This window comes from Epinephelus moara, chromosome 14 (genome assembly GCF_006386435.1).
Source record: "Epinephelus moara isolate mb chromosome 14, YSFRI_EMoa_1.0, whole genome shotgun sequence".
Taxonomy (NCBI): domain Eukaryota; kingdom Metazoa; phylum Chordata; class Actinopteri; order Perciformes; family Serranidae; genus Epinephelus; species Epinephelus moara.
In genome coordinates, this window is record NC_065519.1 from 599,500 (window position 1) to 620,557 (window position 21,058).

General features: G+C 43.1%; 1 protein-coding gene across 2 annotated transcripts in view; it reads right to left on the reverse strand.

Moving 5' to 3' along the window:
• The window catches only part of slc4a11 (solute carrier family 4 member 11), a 156,396-nt gene that overhangs the window by 68,018 nt on the left and 67,320 nt on the right, over nt 1-21,058 (reverse strand). For both annotated transcript variants that reach the window (XM_050062113.1, XM_050062114.1), the window contains exons 4-5: nt 16,208-16,251; nt 7,082-7,310 (exon numbers count right to left, since the gene is read on the reverse strand). In XM_050062113.1, coding sequence (XP_049918070.1) covers nt 7,082-7,310; nt 16,208-16,251 — 273 coding nt within the window. The remainder of the gene's footprint in view (nt 1-7,081; nt 7,311-16,207; nt 16,252-21,058) is intronic.

Below are 21,058 nucleotides of genomic sequence, written 5' to 3' on the forward strand. Positions count from 1 at the left end.
GAAAACAGACAATGCATGTAACAGGCTGAAGTTGACACGGCGTCCCAGAACGTCAACAACCAACACACCCAGGGTACCTTGGACGTCATATGTGGACGTGGAAAGTCCATGACCAAACGTGGACATGTGACGAGGTCACAGTGAGGATGATGTTGATTGATCACATGATCACAGCCTTCTAAATTAGATGGGCTCTGCATGAATTACTGGCTCATCACTGAGGGGATATGTATGAAATTTGGTGCATTCATTTTTGTAGGAAAATGTGAACGGTGCATGAGAGCAGCCTGAGATCATTCAGCTCCTGGTAAAAACCTCCTGAACACTGAACTGTGAAGGATTCTAACCAGGAGACGTTTCACCTGGTCACAATTTGCACCACTTGATTTCACTTAACCCCTGATAATTTCACACACTGGACCTTTAAGTTCTGAAGACAAATGAGCTCCAGAAGTCGCAGCTTTAAAGCGATGTGACTGTTTTTCAGATTGATTTGAGCCGGCAAATAAAACCAAACAAAACAAAAACATATAACAGGAGGATTATGCAAATCGAGGCAAAGTGGAGAGCCGGCGAGATCGATCAAAGGTGACGGCAATTTAGGCAGAAATTATGGAACAGTCATCACAAATAGGGCAGACAATCAGCAGCGAGCACTGCTGCTAACAGGATCACGGAGGAGGAGAGGAAAATACAATTATACAATACATCATTACTGCAAATATTGAAAATGAGTCATTCTGTGGCAGCCGCTCATCATCACTGTGAGCACCGTCATCATCCTCAGCCTCCTGGAATCATTTATTGGAGTATCTTAAAGCATGAAGTATCATTTGTTAATTAATAGCAGCACGTTTAGTGTTCATAGGAGAGGCTGAGCTCTTATTATTATTATCAATGCATTGCATCATCAGCATGGCTGTTCCCTCTCCCTCTGCACAATACTGAGCTCCAATCACCGAATCCCAAGACAAAAAAACTCAGCACAAGTTGGCTCCTCTGTACAAGTTCTAGCAGGACTAATTATCTCTGTGGGCTTTTCATCTTTTTCATTTCTGTAATTCTCTGTTCTTTCTGTGCCCGTTATAATCTGGCCCTGTTCTCTTTATCTCACAGCTGTACAGTATTACACTCCAAATGAGCTGGTCCGCTCGCCAGCCGTATCACCCCGCTGTGGCACACTGAACGCAGATATGGCAGCAATTAATACCTGAAGAGATATGTCCCGCTGATAACGTACTTAACGTGCAATATGAATGTATTCCCCCAGGAAGAGCCTTTGTTCTTCCCCCGGAGATATATCTGTCCCCCCCTCTGCACCGACACGCGTGTTTCACGTGTGAGCGTTCATGATTTTAATTCAAGGATCCCACACGTTACTCAGAGTGAAGGGAATTCACTGCAAAACAACACGCTGAAGAGACGGATTTCAAACGATAAATCCACCTTTTGAAGTGCTGCGTATTCTTTAATAATCACCACACAGAAATGTGCGAGTCAAAGGTGACAGCATCCACAGACGCTTTGGAAAACACACATCTCTTGTGATGGGGGAGCTTAAATTCCTCATTTCCTCCTCAGTCTGTAAATATGTTTCCTGTGTGTGTGTGTGTGTGTGTGTGTGTGTGTGTGTGTGTGCGTGTGTGTGTGTGTGTGGACATGACTGAATGGCTGCAGTACAGTAACGCTGCTCATTTGAATGTTTCAGACTGTAAATCTTTGTCATTCTGATTTGTTGCATAATTATGGGATTGTTACATCATCCTCGGTGCAATTAATTGTCACCTAATTCTCATTTACTATTCTCCCATTGCCTCTGCTGCAGCTCATGCATTTCCCCGGAGTGATGACTCAACCTGAAACTGGCTTTAAACACAGAAGAAAATCATGACTGCAGATTGTTTGTGAGAAGCTTTAGTCAGTGAATAACTTCAACGACTGGCTGCTTTCATTTCAAAAGAAGCAACTCAGTATTTTGTAGAGATGCATGTTATGGATTATTTTTGCAGGATGGACAAAAAAATCATATTGGGATTATTTTGACCGATACTGTCAGGGGCAGAGCACCAAACTCTGGGGCCTGTGCATCAGCAGTCTCTGTGGGCCCCCTGCACATCCTCTCTTGATCCATGTGTCTCTCACACTCTGCTTTGTTTGTTTGTTTCTTTTCTGTTTTTGAACCCTGATTTCTCTTTGTTGGGTGAAGACATGACAGTGTGCGTTGGTGCTCCAGCAGCAGACACTCACTCAGCTCTGTCTGCGTTTAGAGACGAACCCTGGTGCAGGGGGACTAAACAATATTGCACCTTTAAGGGACTGTTCTTTATTTATCAGAGGAGGGAGGAGGCTGAGGTGTGACTCTCCCTGAAGCTCCAGATATTTCCCCCTGACCCTCCCTGAGTGACTGGAGGAAAATTCACGACCCTCCCTCCTCCTTAAATGACTTATTAGATTTTTAAAACTTACACTTTGATGTTTGAAAGGTAAAAGTTGAAGATGAAATCCTGGATTCAGTTATGGTTTTTTTTCTGATGGAGGCTGCATGACGTCTCCAAGGACCGTTGAGATTTGAAAATCCAACAATAATTTCTGTTTTTAAAAATGGTTTAATTTCAGTGATCTTTAAAGAAAACTTCCAAACAAGCACATGCCCTTTAAAAAAACACCTAGTTTGAAGACAGGTATTCGCACATCCACCTGTCTCAGATGCAGGTGTGTTGGAAAATATCACCTGAGTCTTTGAACAGAATCTTGCACACTGCTCTCGCTCAACCTCACAGTTTATTAGTAACACTAATGTGTTGGTCCTACTGGATCTTCCTTTCTGGATCTGGAGTGTTAAACACTGAGCTTAAACAGAAACTGCTCCACCCATTTCACAGGTGTGCACAGGTGTGGGTGTGTTTCTCAATAACTGAAAACAGCCTGTGCACCATCTGTCACATGTTCCACAAACGAAAGGAAAAGGGAACAAGAACAACACAGGAAAACCTAGAAAACTCGAGCTCCGTACCTCACACCTGTGCACACCTGTCAAATGGGTGGAGCAGTTTCTGTTTAAGCTCAGTGTTGGAAATAATGATGCTGAACACTCTGAGGAGATCCAGGACCGAAACGTTAGTGTTAATAATAAACTGTGAAGCTGAGCAGTGTGTGGGACTTTCTGTTCAAAGACTTTAAAAATCACCAAAATATAGTCCTAAAATCTGCAAAATTTGGAAAGCAAATTGCCAAAATGTGGAAGTCATGTTTTCTTTAAAAATCATCGAAATTTAGCAGCAAAATTTGGTAGAAGATTTCCGCACACGTACATCTCTGCAGTGTTTCACTCTATAGTTGAGCGTTCAGTCTATCAGACCGGGGTCTAATCTGTTTCTACCAGTTTGGACTTGATGATGTTTCCAGCACTTTGCCAAGACCAAGCTGGGTGGAGCGGCAGTTGTTCTGCACCAGAATTGGTTTTCTTTAAATGTTGGTGAACACTGCTGAAATTTAGCACAAAAATTTGAAGGGCATGTTTTCTTCAAAAAATCATCAGTAAAATAAAAACAAAATACAACCACATATATCCCCTGCACTACAATACAAAACATAAGCCCCTTCACAGTGCAACTTATCTGACATGCCCCCCCGCGTGAATGACCAACAGTCCCTTAGGGGTCCGAGGGGCCTCAGAGAGCTTCTACTATTGTTTTCACACAAAGATCTGTTTTTCAACTGATTTATTCAGCGAATTTTAGTTGAGCTGTGACACTAATTAATTAGAATTTTTTTTTTTTAAATCAGGCTGTTGGCCCCCTCCCATCAGGGTCCTGAGTAATCAGTGCTACTCCCCCCACACAATGATTTTAGTAGGAATGGTAATTTTTGCATTTCATTTTCACAGAAAAATTGAATAAATAAAAATGATGACCATGTGATTTTCACTGAGGCACTGGGCTGCGTCTGGAATAATATTATTAAGCTCGTTATTGGTTTTATTAACCAACTATAACTGTCGCTCTGTGGCTGTAGATTCTTTTTTACATAATAAAGTGTCACATTTTTTTCTGTATTTTTCCAGTTTTGAAATTCAGTGAAACCTCTGAATGCTCAGATTGATTTTCCAAACGTGTGCAGACAGCCTGGACCTGCGCAGGAAGCCTTTCTGTTAAGATGGCAGCCACAAAGAAAAAACAAAGCCTCTTGTGTTGCCTGGGAGTGGGGCATTCTGGGAGAGAAACAGTCAAGTAGCCGCAGCCACCACAGCTTGAGAGTCTCAGAGAGCCATTTGAAAAGCTAAGTGAGTGATCGATGACAGAAGTCAATTATCACCTCGCCAATCTGTCAGAGGCGGCTGTGCAGGGCGAGTGTCACACACCACCCACCTCTGACTAACCATCAACAACTGCGGACACCAGCACAGCCAGACAGCAAAACACTGGAGACAGAGAATATGACAGGCAGCGCCGACGCTGCCGTTACCTCCACATGCTCCTGTAGAGGGAGGAAACACCCTGCTCATGTTTCACTGCAACATCTCTAAACCTGCAGCAAACAGCAAACAGCCAGGATGAAAAATATTATATATTTCTTTACTTCTTTATGACGTTAACAAAAAAATAAATGAAAGTTTGATTTGCCTAATAATGACTTTAGTGAGGCAGCGTTGGGAGCAGCTCGGGCAGAGCGAGGCTTCAACAATGGCTCCATACTGTTATGTAAGAGGGCGGATTTCTCCTGCTCTAATGGGCTGAGGAGATTCGCCTTAACCAAGAGGCTTTGCTACTCAGCCAAAAGGACCTGTGCTGAAGGGGCTGAGCTAATGTGACAGCGATCTGTAAGCTCACAAACCTGCAGAAGCTGTGCTCTGCTCTGGAAATGAGTCTGATGCGTTAGAGGAGAGGAAAGTGTTTGATTCAACTTTGAGCACATCTCACACTCTCAGGGACAATAAATCTCAGGGTTTCAGCAAACAGGAAGATTAATATGTATAACTGCGTTAGCAAAACTTTTTTAGTAAAAATTTATATCATTTCAGCTCCAGGCAATCTCCTCACATCAATTCATTTTACATTTTGAAAACTGAAACTTGTAACTGATTTAAACCCTCTGAAAACAGGCGTCCCCTGGGCGGCTGCAGGGGTTTGTTGTTTTTATGATCCTGTTAAAAACTGATCTGAAATAAAAACTACAAAAGCTCGAGTATTTATTCTGTTTGCAGCAGGAAGCTGACACTGCCATCCTTCATGCCAACACATTGTCCATGTGCAATGATGTCATTATGTTATGCTACAAGCTGTCCAAAACACACAGTGACACCACAGTATTGTCCTGTCACGGCTGCAGAAGATTGTTGTTTACATGATCCTTTTAAAATCAATCTAAAATAAAAACTGCAATAGCTAGAGTGTTCTTTTTTTTTGCAGCAGAAAGCTACGTCTGTCTTTTGTGCCACCATGTTGTCCCCGTGCAATGATGTCATTACATGATGCAACATGCGGTTCAAAGATGGTGAAAACGTGCGGTGATGCCTCAGTATTTGCTTGTCTTGGCTGCGGGAGATTGTTGTTTACATGATCATGTTTAAAACTGATCTAAAATAAAAACTATACGAGCTAGAGTGTTTTTTTTGCAGCAGAAAGCTACGACTCCGGTCTTTCACCATCACATTGTCCCCTTGTGATGATGTCATCACGTTATGCTACAAGCGGTCTAAAAGACAGTGAAAATGTGCCGTGGTGCCAGAGGAGCAGAGGCAGGTTTATAAGAATACGTGTTGTATTTTTTTTTTTATGTAACAAATTTCAATATTTTGAAATTAAAATATTTTTAAACTTAATTTAAAATTATTTAAAATTTACATTGTTATCTTTGCATCTCTTGTCTGAACTTTTACCAATTCTACTTGTGATTTGAAAAAAGAAAAGTAAATAATTTAGTTATTAATTTTACCTTCAGTCTTTTTTTCTCTTCACTCTTTTATTGTAAATCTGTATCCTTTATTATGTTTTATATTTCATTTCATCACTTACCCTGGTTTACTGACTTATATAATCTTTTAGCTTTCAGGTTGTTCAGATTTTCGGGATACGAAATACCAAAAACTACCAGTGTAGGCACTGAGGAGATATTTCTACTGCAGATCAGACTATCACGACACCTTTTCACTCTGCTCATAATATCTCATATCTCAAAAACTGAATAATGTTCATAGTTCAAATAACTTATAGAGGGTTAAGAAATATTTTGATCATATTTCTGCAGTTGCAAATCTGTGGGACCAAAATGTTTTGTGTGTTTAGTTTAGAAAAAATGTCAGATTTTTGTATTTTTCAAATTTATAACAAAAATACATTTATAAATCATTCTGTTTTTTTTAACTCACATAATTCTTTAGCTGAGGTTGTGCAGATCTTAGGGATATGAATTAATTGAAGATACTCCAAGAAATGACATCACAGCAACAATAATACCAACACATGCACTGATGGAGCGATTCTGTGGAGTTTAAAGATGTTAGTGAAGAAGAAAAATGGCTTCCTGTTGTTTTCTCACTGCTGAAAAGAATAAACCAAACATCTTAAAAACATTTTCAATAATCTGACAAATAACAGAGGATTCTGTTCGTCTGGATCATCAGCTGTGTTGCGTGCATGTTGTGCATTAATGTGTAGGAAAACCACGCGACAGGCTTCCTGGGAAACGTTTGATGTCTGCACATGTAAATGGCTGCCAACTGGATTCAGCACATCAAGCTCTATTTGTGTCCACTTGAGAAAGCCGCGGGGCAAATGGACAGCCTCGACTCAAACATCACAAACTCTCCTCTGGGTCTTAAAAGCTTCTTGAACCATTCTCAAGTCTATCTGACAATCCTGCTGCCGAGCCCGAGGTGAAGCTATTCTTCAGGTAGGTGTTGACATGTGCAGCCGTCAGATGTTTTCAGGTCAGGTGTCAGATGTAACGGGGTCTTGCTTTGATTGTGTGCCGACACAGATGGTTCAACTTCTCTGTCTTACTGTGCTCTGAGAGTGTGTGACTGTATTTTCAAACAGTTTCCCTGGTTTTATGCGTGCACGTCGACGGGTTGGCTGCTTACCGTTAACCTCCTGAGCTCCTGCGTCTGTGAAAAGCATGCTCATCACCTCCTCGAAGTTGCAGCTGGGCTCGGCTGTGTGGCTGTCCTGGCCCACGTGGTGCAGCATCCTCTTCAGAACATCGTCCAGGGAGGCCGCCGTCTCATCCAGCAGGATGCTGGCCCTCGCCAGGAAGCCATCCAGGTCCCGGTGAGCCCGGATCTCCTCCTCGAAGTTCATCAGCTTCACATACTGTGGAAGAGAGTGAATTCTTTAAAGGTCTGAAAGAGTTTTACTTTAAATTTCTCTGTGATCAGGCCGATCAATGTCATTTAAAGACTGGAAGGAACTGTCAGTCTCTGCAGAGTTGGACCCAAGGCATAACACTCATTTCATACAACTGTCTGCTCTATTAAATCTCATTTCTCTTTTTAAGCTGAAATTTTCTACAGCCTTGATGTCTCTGATATTGTATTTGGAAAATTAAGACTACTGAAATTTTCTAGCTGAGCAAACTGCAGCTCTATGTTTCAGCATATTTTGCTAATGCTGCTCCCTATAATTTTATTTATGTATTATATGTGTCAAACATTCATTCTGTAATATTTTGTAACCCACAAAAAGCTGTGTAATGGATAAAATATTTATATATATAAACTGACGGGTAAAACTGAACTCTGGTGTTTGTGGGCGGGCAGCAGGTGAGAACAAAAATCAGTCTTTTATTTTTCAGAATAAGACGCAGTAAACAGATGTGCAGTATATATGTCATATTTCGACAGTTCCTTTTATTTTGAAAGTCAGTGACACCAGTGTAACCTTTGACCCCGTGGTCACATTGGTCACCGACGTGGAGGACTCCAGCCATGACACTTTGCAGCCCGAGGATGAGGTGGCAGCCTACATGGAGTTCAGATCCTTTGGAGGTTTGATGGTGGTGGAAGGAGCATGCTAACATGTTTCCTAACCTGGCAGTGATTGAATGTTTTCACCATCCAGTCAAAGAGACGGAGAACCAGCTTCATGTGAGGGACTGGAGCCTGGGGGGTTTGATCACGGGGGGAGGGTCACAGGACATAGCTACTGTAACTTCACTCACTGGTTTGTGCACGTCTGTTTTGAAGCCTCGAATTCAACATTTTGGCCGTTGCCATCTTGGATTCTTGGTGACCGTATGACCACAGTTCATGTCGTGTCTCCTCAATACAGAGCTGTAAAGTTGTCCACCATGGTAGCAGTTAGCTGCTAGCTAACCGTAGCTAACTTGTTTGTCCATTGTTTGGTCTGTGACGTAATAGGTCAACAGGAAAAAGGTCCAATACTAACAAGCTGAAAGGGGGCATATCTCCACCTATCGTAGAGGAGTCAGACATTCCCCTCCCTGAGTGGTTGAACAAATTTGGAGACGTGTGGCACAGAATCACAGGTCTTCAACCAGGCCATGTACATCTATGATTTTGGTGTATTTCATGTGGTAGAGCAGATTAAATGGAGTCTTCAGATCCATGGGCTCCACACAGGTACAGAAATAAAACATTTATATTCCTCAGACCTCACAGACTGAGCCTCCATCACGAGTGTGGAAGCGGCCTAAAGCTTTGACCTTCCACCCACACTCCCCCCTCTGAGCCATCACTGTCCTCTTTCAAACAGCAGCACAGCGAACAGATGCTTCACCCCTCGAAAGTTCATCAGTGGTGTCTAAGAATCACCTTAGAGACGGATGAATGGACAGACACAAGAACACAGCTCGATTAAGAGCCCAGACACCCACCAGTCCTCGATCCCATCGATCCAGTGATTGACAGAAGCTCTGAAGATGAGTGGATCTCCTGCTGTTCTTTTCAAAATAAAACCAGCGCTGAGCAGAGTCCATGTCTGGAGTCTTCTGAGCTTTTTGTGTGTCGAGCTCTGCACATAAATCTCATTTGTTTGTAGCATTAGTCCGTCAGGTTTTAGGTTCTCTTTGCTTCAGGTCAAGTGAGTCAAAAGGTGAACGTTGCAATTAATGTGGCATCATCTTCAGATGTATTTCCTGTGTGGTGTTGCAGTGCGTGCGGTCTGTGCAGGACAGAGCGCTGGAACAATCTTTGATTTGAACAAAGTGTTGATAAAAGAAGTGAAGAGTTCAGAGCTACAGCACCAACACCACCACATCAAAATGAGCTCTAAATAAAGACGGCTGCAAATAAATAGATCCACGACGAAATTCTTGGCGGTGAAATGAAGATGTGACCGTGTGAAATTGATAAAAAACAGAAGGAGAGAGCAAACAAACAGAAGTGTAATACAGAACGGGGAGATTAGTGAAAAGAAGCAGGCAAGCTGTTGGCAGGAACAAGACACAACAAACTGAAATCTGTGACAGGCGCCGAGCGACAACGTCTTCCTCCTGACAGCCGCGGTCACCAGTTTAAACTAATGCCCTCTGGGCGCCGCTTTCAACTGCTGCAACTGTGGAGGTGCAGAGACATCTGTCCATCTGTCCATCCGTCTACACTGAAGGACGCACAGACATCTTTTAATATCACCCATTATTTTAAAGACATGGTTTCTGGAATCAAAGCTGTTTTGTTTATGGGTTTTTATTGTCGTTTTTAAATTTGAACTTAGACAATAAAAGGGTCTGTTTTCATTATTGATTAACCTCCCATTCATTAACTATCTATGTTGTCTATATATTGTCAGAACATTCTCATAATGCTCATCATATAACAGAGGAGGACAAAAACAGTCTGAGGGGACGTCTTCAAATGTCTTATTTTGTCCAACCATTAAAAACTGAATTATCCACAACAGGTGTGTTCACATGGGCCTGATGGTCCACTAATAATCAGCTGTACAGTATGTAACCACCTCTACCGGAAGAAACTGATCCTGATTGGTGGGAATTTTCAGGTTGTGAGTGGTGGTTTAAATATTTGATAATCTGTTCAGAAGTAAAATATCAGCACCTACTAACCATGTAGACGCTTCATCTGGCTGGATTAAATGTATTTTATCTGCACGTTTGCTGCTCATGGTGCAACATTAGGTGACGTAACGACCAGGTCTCATTCTGAAGTCGTCGAAAACTTGCGCTTGGTCAGTGTTTTCCGGCGTCAGAAATCAATTAAAAAAAGCCATCCTTTCACGTCAGCATGACACGCAGCCAGTCGCCACTATTGTTTGACGGCACCTGGTGGTGTCAGGGAGAGGTGACGGGACAACAATGTAAGGTAAGGGGGCAAAAGGCCCAGTAGGGTGGATGAGTCCAACAACCACCAACGTTTACCTGAAAGGCCGGTGTTCACTGGTTCTGATGCAATTTTGTTTTTTTTTGTGTGATGTCAGAATTAAGAAAGAAAAGAACTCCCTCTTGACACCTTAGTGTACAAAAATGTTCGCTTCAAAAACTGCTATAAAAATACTATATATTAATATTTTTTCCACTTTCACTGTGTTGAATCTTTTAATCAACTTCAATTTTGAAAATAACTAACTAGATATTCAATCATTTTCTACATTTTAACCCTTTAAATGCCAGTTTCTGTCATGCTGCCGTGATGTTTTTAAATGAAAATGACCCCAAAAACCTGAACTAGTTTCCATATACATAATTCAAGGGGGATTTTTATTTTCATTTATTTTTTTCTGAGACATGTTAGTGATGTCACAACATTGATTTTGATGCATTTTTATTTTTGTGCAGTATTACGGCCGGGCTCCACCGGGCACGTCAGCGGCGCGACACGTCTGCAGCGCGAGTCCCGTAGCAGCTCGCCCCCCTGTTAATCAATTACAGCGGCTCCACCGGGCACGTCAGCGGCGCGACAACTCTCTATTTTACGCAGCTCTTCTATTTTTGTCGCGCTACGCTCCCCTACGCGACCCTCCAGCAGATAAAAACTACATGAAATAGTGTGCTAAACGAACACAATGTGTTTTTAAATGAATAAACCATTATCAGAGGTGATATGTGATGATTTTTTTTTCATGCATTTACCCATGTTTATCCGTGACATTGTGTAAATGTCCGTGGCGGACATTTGAAAGCGAGTAGATGACAAACAGTACAGTAAACTTGTAGATAACTCAAATATATGTAATAACTTAGGTGGAAAATGCTTTAACATTCCATGCAGCCTACATGCAGCCTCTCGGCTCGGCAAACGGTAAACAACCCCGCTGGCTTCTCTACGTGTCGCTTCCGTATGTGGTCAGTGGAGCCCAAATGAATACGCCGCGACGCTACGCTGACATGATGCTTACGTTTGCAGCCGGTGGAGCCCGGCCGTTAGGTAAAAAAAAAATAAAAATCGAACCTGTTAATGTCCATAAACTGTCCATTATTACTTTTCCATTACTCCGTTTACCCTTTGTACCATATAATTATTACTACCTAAAAATTATTAATCTATAATTACTTATTCACTAACATTTGGGGCGACAGTAGCTCAGTCCATAGGGACTTGGGTTGGTAACTGGAGAGGCGCCTTTTCAGGTCCCCGTCCGGACCAGAGTACGGTGTTGTGTTGCTTGTGTTTACTGCTTCAACTCGTCTCGTCACAAATCTTTACTCTAAACTGGACTTATGGACTAAGAACTAATTCTTATTTACAGTGGCAGCCTGGTGACAGCGAACGCCTCTTAGGGAGGAAGGTGGAGGCTTGAAAAGAAAAGTCAAAATAAAGGACAGCAGCACATCCAGACATTCCCAACACTACTACAGTGACAACAAGCTCTACATAGATGACATGCAGGTTAGCTCATGAGCATCAGACAGGTAGCTGCAGACAGCAGCAGCAGCGGTGAGACAAACACGCCAAACAGCAGACAGAGAAGAAGAATATGAACGGGACAACAGGATGCAGCAGACGGACAGACAGACAGACAGACAGACAGACAGACAGACAGACAGACACAGGATGGGGAGTATTAGTGCAAACAGCTGCATGTATCAGTGAGAATGTCCATAACAGAGTCCTTGAAGCTTCTTTGGGGATAAAATTGTCCAGTTTTAGTGTTTTTTTTTAAGTGTTTTTCACTAATGGATCCTGTGCTCAGATCTCACAGAGTCTGTTACTGATGAACACATTAATGTGACAGATCTTCCTGCAGACGCTCAGAGAGTGAGGAGCATCATCTCAGACCCTGTCTACACAGGTACTCTTGTAAACAGATATTTTCCTCTGCGTTTGGGCCTCTCGTCCACACAAAAGGAGTTACAGGTCACGAAAAGCAACATTTTTTTTAAAATGGAGAGGAAAAACATCCGTTAATAAACCTATCTGGACACGTGTAGACAGGGCCATATGGGCCTTCGTCATGAGTCTGGGTATAATTTAAATTTTGAGCCACACATTAGACGTTTCCACCAAAACGCTCTTTTACCATGTGGGGAATATTCCCACGGTGTAACCCAGACTCTGAGAAGACGTCTGCACGCCTTCATCTCCAGCAGGCCTGATTACTGTAATACGCTCTCGTCTGGTCGACGTGGAAATTCAGATGATCTAAATTGCAGCGGCACACAGGCTGCGCTGACCGTGTCCAGAGGCAGAGGACACATTACACCTGTTTTAAAGTCCCGTCACTGAGAGCAGACTGTAAAATACTGCTATTGGTTTTTCAATCACTCAACTTGGTGATTTAAAGTCTGGCCTGAGTGTCTGATATGTTAATATGGAGCTCTGCTCGGTCCCTCTGACTCCGTTTGGTCTCTGTGGCCGGACCGAGGCTCTTCAGCAACCACAACTGAATCTGCAGACTGTTTTAAATTCTACTTCAACTCACACCTCTGTAGCTCAGAACTCACATAGTTCATTGTTATTCAGTGTCACAGTTAATTATTTTCACACCCTTTTCCATCAAAATTAGTGCATGTACGTGAATTTTAAACACGGGGAAACCGGTTATTAACAGGCGACAGACTCCTTTCCCAGACCAGAGCTGTGTACATGCCCAACCTGGTCTCACTCCGCAGTCGTAGGACACTGGCATGTGGTCAGTCACTTCAAGCGTCAGACACCAACGAAAAAAAAACATGCTTCCACGTTGGCGTGATACGTGGTCGGCGTTCTTGATTAACGGTGCCTGGTGGCGTGGCGTAGAGCGTGCAGGGTGGGACAAAATAAATATGTGACCCTGTCTGACAGGAAGTTTATGTCAGTGTAACAGAACGTTGTTGTTCTTATTTGAGTGTTTAGTTCTGCTGTGTGAAGATAAAAACATCGAGTACACATTTTACAACAATTTAATTTCATTGAGCTTTAAAAATATATTGTCGTGAGCTGAGGTTTCTAAACGCTGGGAAACAATCACAGTGTTTTTTATTGGCTGCAAACTAATTAAGTGAAATTGGCTTTACAAATTTTAGTCAAATTAACCCTTACGCAACCTTGGGACAATTTTAGTCCTTTTGATTTTTATTTTTTCAGTAACTTTGGCTGTGTTAATGCAGGTGGCAAACATTTTGGTAAGCGTGTGTGTTTTCTTTCAAATTTTGGAAGTTCAACCTCAGCTCTCATAATAAGTCAATAATAAACAGCGTAGCCAAAAAACACCCTCTCACACCCTTCACCCTTCATTTTTCATAAAAAAGAATAAAATAAAATGCAGCAGTATCAATGTTGTTACTTATCACTGACATATTCCAGACAGTAAAAAATATCAGCTTCACATTTTGTACAAGCTAAGCTAAGCTTTGTTGAAGCTAATGTTTGGCACTCAAAGGGTTAAAATTCTGAAATCTGAAAACATTTGGTAGTTATGATCTGGGCTGACGGTGGTTAAAAAATTTAACTCAGTAAACGTAGAAAATAATATTAACAATATTAACATAAATTAATTTAAGGCAGTTTCAGTACGGGGCATTTTTATCCTCAAAGGTGTCGAGAGGGACTTTTTTTTTTTTTTTTTAATTTTTGAAATCTGAAATTGCACAAAAAATAAAAATGCATCAAAATAAATTTTGTCACCAATCACAGACATATCCCAGACTATAATAATCCCCCCCGCCCAAAAAATTCCCCTATCTTTTAATATATGTAAACTAAGTATTTTTCTGTGTTATTATTCATCTAAAAACAACAGTGACATCATATAAACAACTGGCATTTGGAGGGTTGAAATTTTGAAAATGAATAAATATCTGGACGTTAATCTCAGAATTTAGTTGATTTAAAAGATTCAACACAGTGAAAGTGGAAAATAATATTAATATATAATATCTTAATAGCAGTTTTTTAGGGAGACACTTTTGTCCACGAAGGTGAAAAAATAAAAAAATAAAAAAAAAACCCAATAAATAATAAGATTAATAAACTGTTATTGGTAATCGTCGACATGTTCCAGACTGTGAAAAAAAGAAATACACTTTGCATTTTGTTTACAGAAAATAATTCATTTAAAAAAAAATAAAAAACAACAGTGACAAACCGGCATTTAAAGGGTTAAAATTTAGACAATGAATGAATATTTAATCGTTATGATCAGAACTGAAGTTAAAACATTCAACACAGTGAAAGTGGAAAACAATATTAATTTATCGTGTTTTAATGGCAGATTTTTTGGCGTGGACATTTTCTGTAAAGGGTGCAGAGGAGTTCACTCAAAACTCACACATTGTTGATTTACCATAAAAAATGGTGTCCCACCCAGAAGGGATGAGTTTTTGTGTCGAGTGAACATAACGTTTTGATGTCATTTTGACAGTTAGGGGCATCTGTGTCGACTTTACATTAAAGTTCAGTGTCATGGATGGACTGAGGGTTTACAGTGAACTAGAACGTCTTATTTTTGGACTAATTTGCAGCGCAGCGTATCAGAGCAGCTCTCGCTGTGTTTACTCCAGTCCTCCCCAGGACTCGTCCTCCAGGAGCAGCCAGCTCCCACTTCTTCTTCTTCTTTCTGTTTGATGGCAGATTGGAGCCACAGTTTCTGAGGTTGCTGCCCCCAACGTCACCGCAGGGGTTGTTGCATCTATGAGTCACGTTGTGGTTGTTCAGAATCAAAGAGCTCTGCTACTGTCGTGTTTTTGTTCAGGGGGACAAATGCAAGTGTTGTGAATACTGGGGGGCACGTGTCCCTCATGTACGCCCCAGAAACCTCCGCCTGCTGTGTTGTATAGGTACCATCATCATCGTCACTTTGCCTTGGGTCACCCAGCAGAAGCCCTAACATGGAGCAATGTGAGCGGGCAAACAGTCGGGTGGCCTGAGCAGATAAACAGCAGCAGACAGCAGCTCCACAGAAGATATTCACTGTGACAGCTGAGCTATTCACTTGTCAGGCATATCTTACATAAATTAGATTGGTTTTACAAACCTCAGTGTGCTTCAGCTGAGCATGTTGGAGCTGTGGGCTGTTTCAGTATGAAGGGAAACTCGAGGAGGAGCCTGGGACTTGGTATCAGACCGTACTCATGACTCAACCAAAGTAATCTTGATTAGAAGAGTCCAGCGTAGCACAAGTTACTGATGACGACTGAGGAAGACGGTTACTCTCTCTAGTCTTTATTCACTGCTCCTGTTTAATCACTTCAGCTCCCATCTAATAAACATACAAAGAAGGCAGCACCCATGTGGTGTGAAGGGGGAACTCTTTCTGTCGTCGACTTCAGGAGTGACCACAAGGCAGACGTCTTTATCCTCTCAAACAGCTGATTCTGATGGGTGTCGAGGCTCTTGACCAGCTGACTTCACTACAAGCTGATTGGCTTTTGAAACAGGTGACGTGCTTTAAAACCAGCAGCCCGCCATGTGACCAGCTGAGTGTCAGGTGACATCATCAGCCGGCTTGAGTCGAGCTCAGACCGGCCAGTTCACACCGCTGACGCTTTTCTCTGTGACATTCTAAAACGGTTTCGTCTTGTCACCAATCTTTGGTCTGAACTGGACTTTATGTTCAAATGAAGCAAACTTTAGAGCTCGTGTGTGTTGCTGTGTAAATATTTGATACTGTGCACTTTTATCTGTGATTTATTCTTCTAGGTTTGAGCTGTAGAGGTTTGATCTTCTGTCTGAAGTCAGATTTCTGAATCAAGCTGAGCTGCTCTGACAGGTGGCCGCGCTCATTATCAGCAACATGTTTAGTTCTCTGATAAACAAAAAAAATCACTTTTATAATAATAATTTTAAGATGAAATGTAATGCAGTATTTATTCCTACCTTTCTTGATGTGTTCAGTAACACACAGCCGGAGTCGTCAGCATCTGAAACAAAGCAAGAGGAACATTGACACATTCAAAGTGTGCATGAAGGAAACTTCTCTACATCTTCGTCTCATCTCTTCACCACCTCGACCACCACCAGCGTCAAGACCCTGTGTGTGTGTGTGTGTGGGGGGGTCCCTATGTTACTACGGATCCATCACTCTCCTTAAAGATAAACCATCTCCATGGGGTCTAATCACCAAAGACTTTCCACATTTTTCATCCTTATGTGCACACGTTAATAAATATTCTTTTTGCTATAAAAACGAGTCTCTCCTGATTGAAACGCTTGCAGTCTGTCTGGACCTGATTAATGTTGCCTGAGGCTTTCATTTTTATTTTTCTTCATGCTGTTGCCCTCTCTGTCATTATTACTCTGTTATTATTATCATTATTATGCTCTTCATTATTCCTGGCCTCAGCCAGAATCTGTAAGCATGCAGCATCAGCCCCCTGAGCATTTTTTTGCTTTCATCTCTTCTCCCTGTTTCCTGGCTGGAGTGGCCTCATGTCCTAATTAAAAAAGGGCTGTTTAAGATGAGCCAGTGAGCGCTGGGATGCAACGTCCAACAGCCAGCGTCCTCCCCAGGACCCGGGGGTGGCTGAGGGAGGAAAACCTCCGTCGCACACAACACACACCAAAATATGAGTTTGGAAGAAGAAGGAACATTTAAAGCTTCTGAGATAAAGATGAAACAGGAGCCAAATGATGGGACCCGTGATTTCACCACCACTTTGCCAGGGATTTTTATTTTGTGATCTCTTTATTTTTATTATTAATTCTATTTTTCATGTATAGAACACACACACACACACACACACACACACACAGAGGAAACCCACACAGCAGACTGGCCTGCCCGCCCTCTAATACACCCAGCATGAGATGTAACCTTTGATTGTGTTTGATGGCGTTGTCGCCCCGTCTGTCATGTAACCTGATGTATTAAGTTCTGTCTTGTCTCACCTGCCATGTCTGCTCTCACTTCAATAATAAAAAAAAAGCTGAACACTCTGTATTTGCATTTAAAAGCATGTTCGAACCAACAGAGCATCCATTATTGATGGTGGAAATCCTGAAATAAAGATCACAAGTAACATCCGCTGAGCCAAGAAGAGAAGCCTGAGACCCTTTTCTAAAAGTGATGAAAATGTCAAGAGGCGAGTGTCTAAACGCTCTCATTGAACAGGGATTGGAAGTTCTCCGCTGATAAGGTTTTAATACACACGTCTGTGGAGCCGAGCCGAGCGCTCAGATAAAGTACAAAGGTCTGGATTTTCCCAGTGTCGAGAGAAAAAAGGGAAAAGGAGGAAAAAGCTTTAATGTTAGAAAACAATACGGGGACAAACGGAGGGAATGAGGTTTTCAACACACTCGAGTCCTTTAACTAGCAGACTGCGTACCCTGCTGACTCATAAAACAGGCCGCCGCTGCCATTACATAACGCAGTTATCGCCGTTTACTGTGGGGAGGACATTATTAGGTTACCATGGGCTTTCCTGCTCTGCTCCACGTGATGCACTATGTCGGCTCTGTCTGGAAATCAATCAGTGCGTAACTCCTCCCTCCAGCAACGGAACAGCAAGAAACCCTCTTTTTAACGAGCTGGGTATCATCATATCAATAATCCAGCCACAAGTGAACGTGTTGGAGTGTGCGGTGAAAGGAGGGCTTTGATCGGCACACCGAACACCTTGCCATGATAAAACCCTGCAGGCAGTGGAGGAAGACAGAGAGCACCAGCCCCTGCCTCCATGATGAGACTGTGGCAGGGGGCGCGTGTCGTGTGCAGTGGATTTGGCTCATCAAAGCCTCACAAGCAAAAAGCACAAGGCTGGGCTGATCTGCTCCCAGAGGGGAGAGCGAGCTGAGGCTCTAATTGCTGTCAGGCTGCAGCCGTAAGGAGATATTCATATATTCATATGAGATTACCTCGTCCCCAATGATCACCTCCTTCTAATGGCCTCTGTGCGTCTCAGTATACTGTGTGGCTTAAAGTAATCCAGGAGAATTTCAGGGTTTAGGGATTAAGGAGAGGAAGTGCTCAGATGTGACACGGCCTTGTTTCCCTTCTGAGTTCCTTATTTGATCAATGCAGCTCTACAACTGTTGATTATATTCCGTCTGCCACAAGTGTTATGTAATCTCATGGTGGAGGGTTGTATGATTTGAGTCATTAAGGGTTGCAGGGTGGTGACTGACGATGGCTGAATTACTGTGTGATAGGAAAGATCTCAAGTGTCCTCAGGCCGAGGCTGGGCAGCGTGTGCATCTCAAATATGTGTTTAAAAAATCTAAAATAATTGGTTTGGTAGTGTGGAAGAAAGTTTGATTTAATTTAACACCACAGGTTCAAGGTTTTTAATTCAGGATAGTAAGAGTTTGTTTCCAATCTCTCTACCAGACTGCTTTTCAAATTTGATGTGCCCACGTTATTTCATTTGCATTTGGTAAAATCAGTGCAAGCACGACTCCGAAGTTGTTGAAAACTGGTGCTTGGCCAGTGACATACGTCAGCATGATACGTGGCCGGTCCGGCGGCATCAGGGGGAAACGCAATGGGACACCAACCAACATTAAGGGAGCAGAAGTCCAAGTAGGGCAGGTGGGAGAGGTGGTGGATGGGTCCAACAGCCACTGACTTTCATCCAGGAGGCCAGTGTTCACTTCCTGTAAGACTGTAAAGCCAAACCCATTTCTTTTGTCCTAAACCCAACCATTTTTGTACATGAAGGGAGAATAAATGAGCCTTATCACTGCAGGAATGCACCAATCAGATTAATATCAGGGCTGATGCTGACCTTCAGCGCCACCGCGAAGGGCACACGCAGCTTGCGCTGTGTGTAGGGCACCAAAATAGCCCAATATAATCATCCATATACCATCCATCCATCCATCCATCCATCCATCCATCCATCCATCCATTTTTATCCAGTTTTCCGGGGCCGAGTCTTGCGGGCAGCAGGCTGAGCAAAATACCCCAGACGTCCCTCTCCCTGGCGATGCCTTCCTGCTCCTCCTGGAGGATCATGAGGTGTTCCCAGACCAGATGAGATACATAATCCCTCCAGTGTGATCTGGGTCAGCCACGCGGCCTCCTACCAGTTGGACGTGCCAAGAACACCTCTAACAGGAGGATCCCGATCAGATGCCCTAGGAGGGCTGCTGGAGGGGTTGTGAGAGTTTGCCCATTCAAGGACTTGGAGAGCTGCTGGAGGGGTTGTGAGAGTTTGCCCATTCAAGGACTTGGAGAGGGCTTAGGACAGCATCCCTGGGGCAGTCCTGTGGGGCAGTCCTTTGGGGCAGTCCTTTGGGGCAGTCCTGTGGGGCAGTCCTTTGGGGCAGTCCTTTGGGGCAGTCCTGTGGGGCAGTCCTGTGGGGCAGTCCTTTGGGGCAGTCCTGTGGGGCACTGTGGGAGTACCAGGGTCTTTGATAAAAGCCACCCGGTCCCTGCATGAACAAAGTGAGAGCTGTGTCTGCATACCTGGCACAAAGTCAAACATGTTCTCAGTGGGTGTTGTTCCTCCGCCAGGGTTGTCCCTCGTCACAGATTCTGTGTGATATTCATGGACAGGATCTCAGGGTGCAGCTGGGGGGGAGGAAGGGGTGCTGTTTGGTGACCTCAGAAATGCATCTCTGCTCTTTGCAGATGATGTGGTTCTGTTGGCTCCATCACACTGTGACCCCTAGCATGCACTGGGGCGGACTCCAGGAACGGGAGAAGTACCCCAGAGGTTCCCCCGATCCACGGTGCGTCCTCCTTGGACCGGACTTGGCTCTGACCTGTCAAGGCATGGACACAGGACCTCTGGAGGGTGTCCTGTGGTGTCTGGCACCAACGTGTTGGCTTCAGATCTTTTGGGTCCCATGGGTTGTGAGGTGGAGTACCAGCATGTCCCACAAATATTGGATCAGACTGGGATCTGGGGAATTTGGAGGCCAGGTTGATGCCTTGAGCTCTCTGTCAGGTTCTGGCCACTCCTGAGCAGATTTGTGGTGTGGCATGGAGCAATGCTACTGGGGAATACCGCTGCCATGAGGGGGGTACCTGGCCTGCACTGGTGTTTACATGGGTGGAGTGTTGTTTATCCTACTGTTAATGTCTCATTCAGGCGCCTTATTTATAACATTTATAATGAAAATATATTTTTTCTGTTTTGTTCATTTGAGAGGATTGGACTTCCAATTTGAATTTAGAGCACCCAGCAGCAGCCCTGCTGACCTTACTGCGTGGATCTCAGCCTGTGGTGAATCTAATACACATTAAAACATACTTGGAATTCAGCTTTTCCCCTATCGACTGCTTCGGCCTGGCGGATGGGCCGGGGGAGTTCTTTAAAGTTTCTTTAAATATTAATAAGTTACTTTCCAAATATTTATCAGTCCACAGTCCACATGAACCTCTCATCACATACACATGAACTATATCTACTGCACAGCACTTAAAGAAAATAAGTCACTTTTAGAGCTGGTTGGCTCCTTCTCTCGTTATTTCCTTCTCCCAAAACAGTGGTGGAGAACAGCAGACGAGAGGAGATTTCATTAAAGTAACTAGTGTGTAAATTAATGTGAGCACACAGGGTTGAATTTAAAGTCTCCAATTAACCTAACTCGTGTGTTTTTAGACTGTGGGAGGAAGCTGAAGAAAACCCACACTGACACAGGAAGGATATGCAAACTGCGCACAGAAGGGCCCCAAACGGCCCACAGGTTCGATCCGGGAACCTTCCTGCTGTGAGGCAACAGTGCGAACCACTACTCAAACTGCCTCCGAAGTTATTACTGGTCATAATACTGATTGAAAAC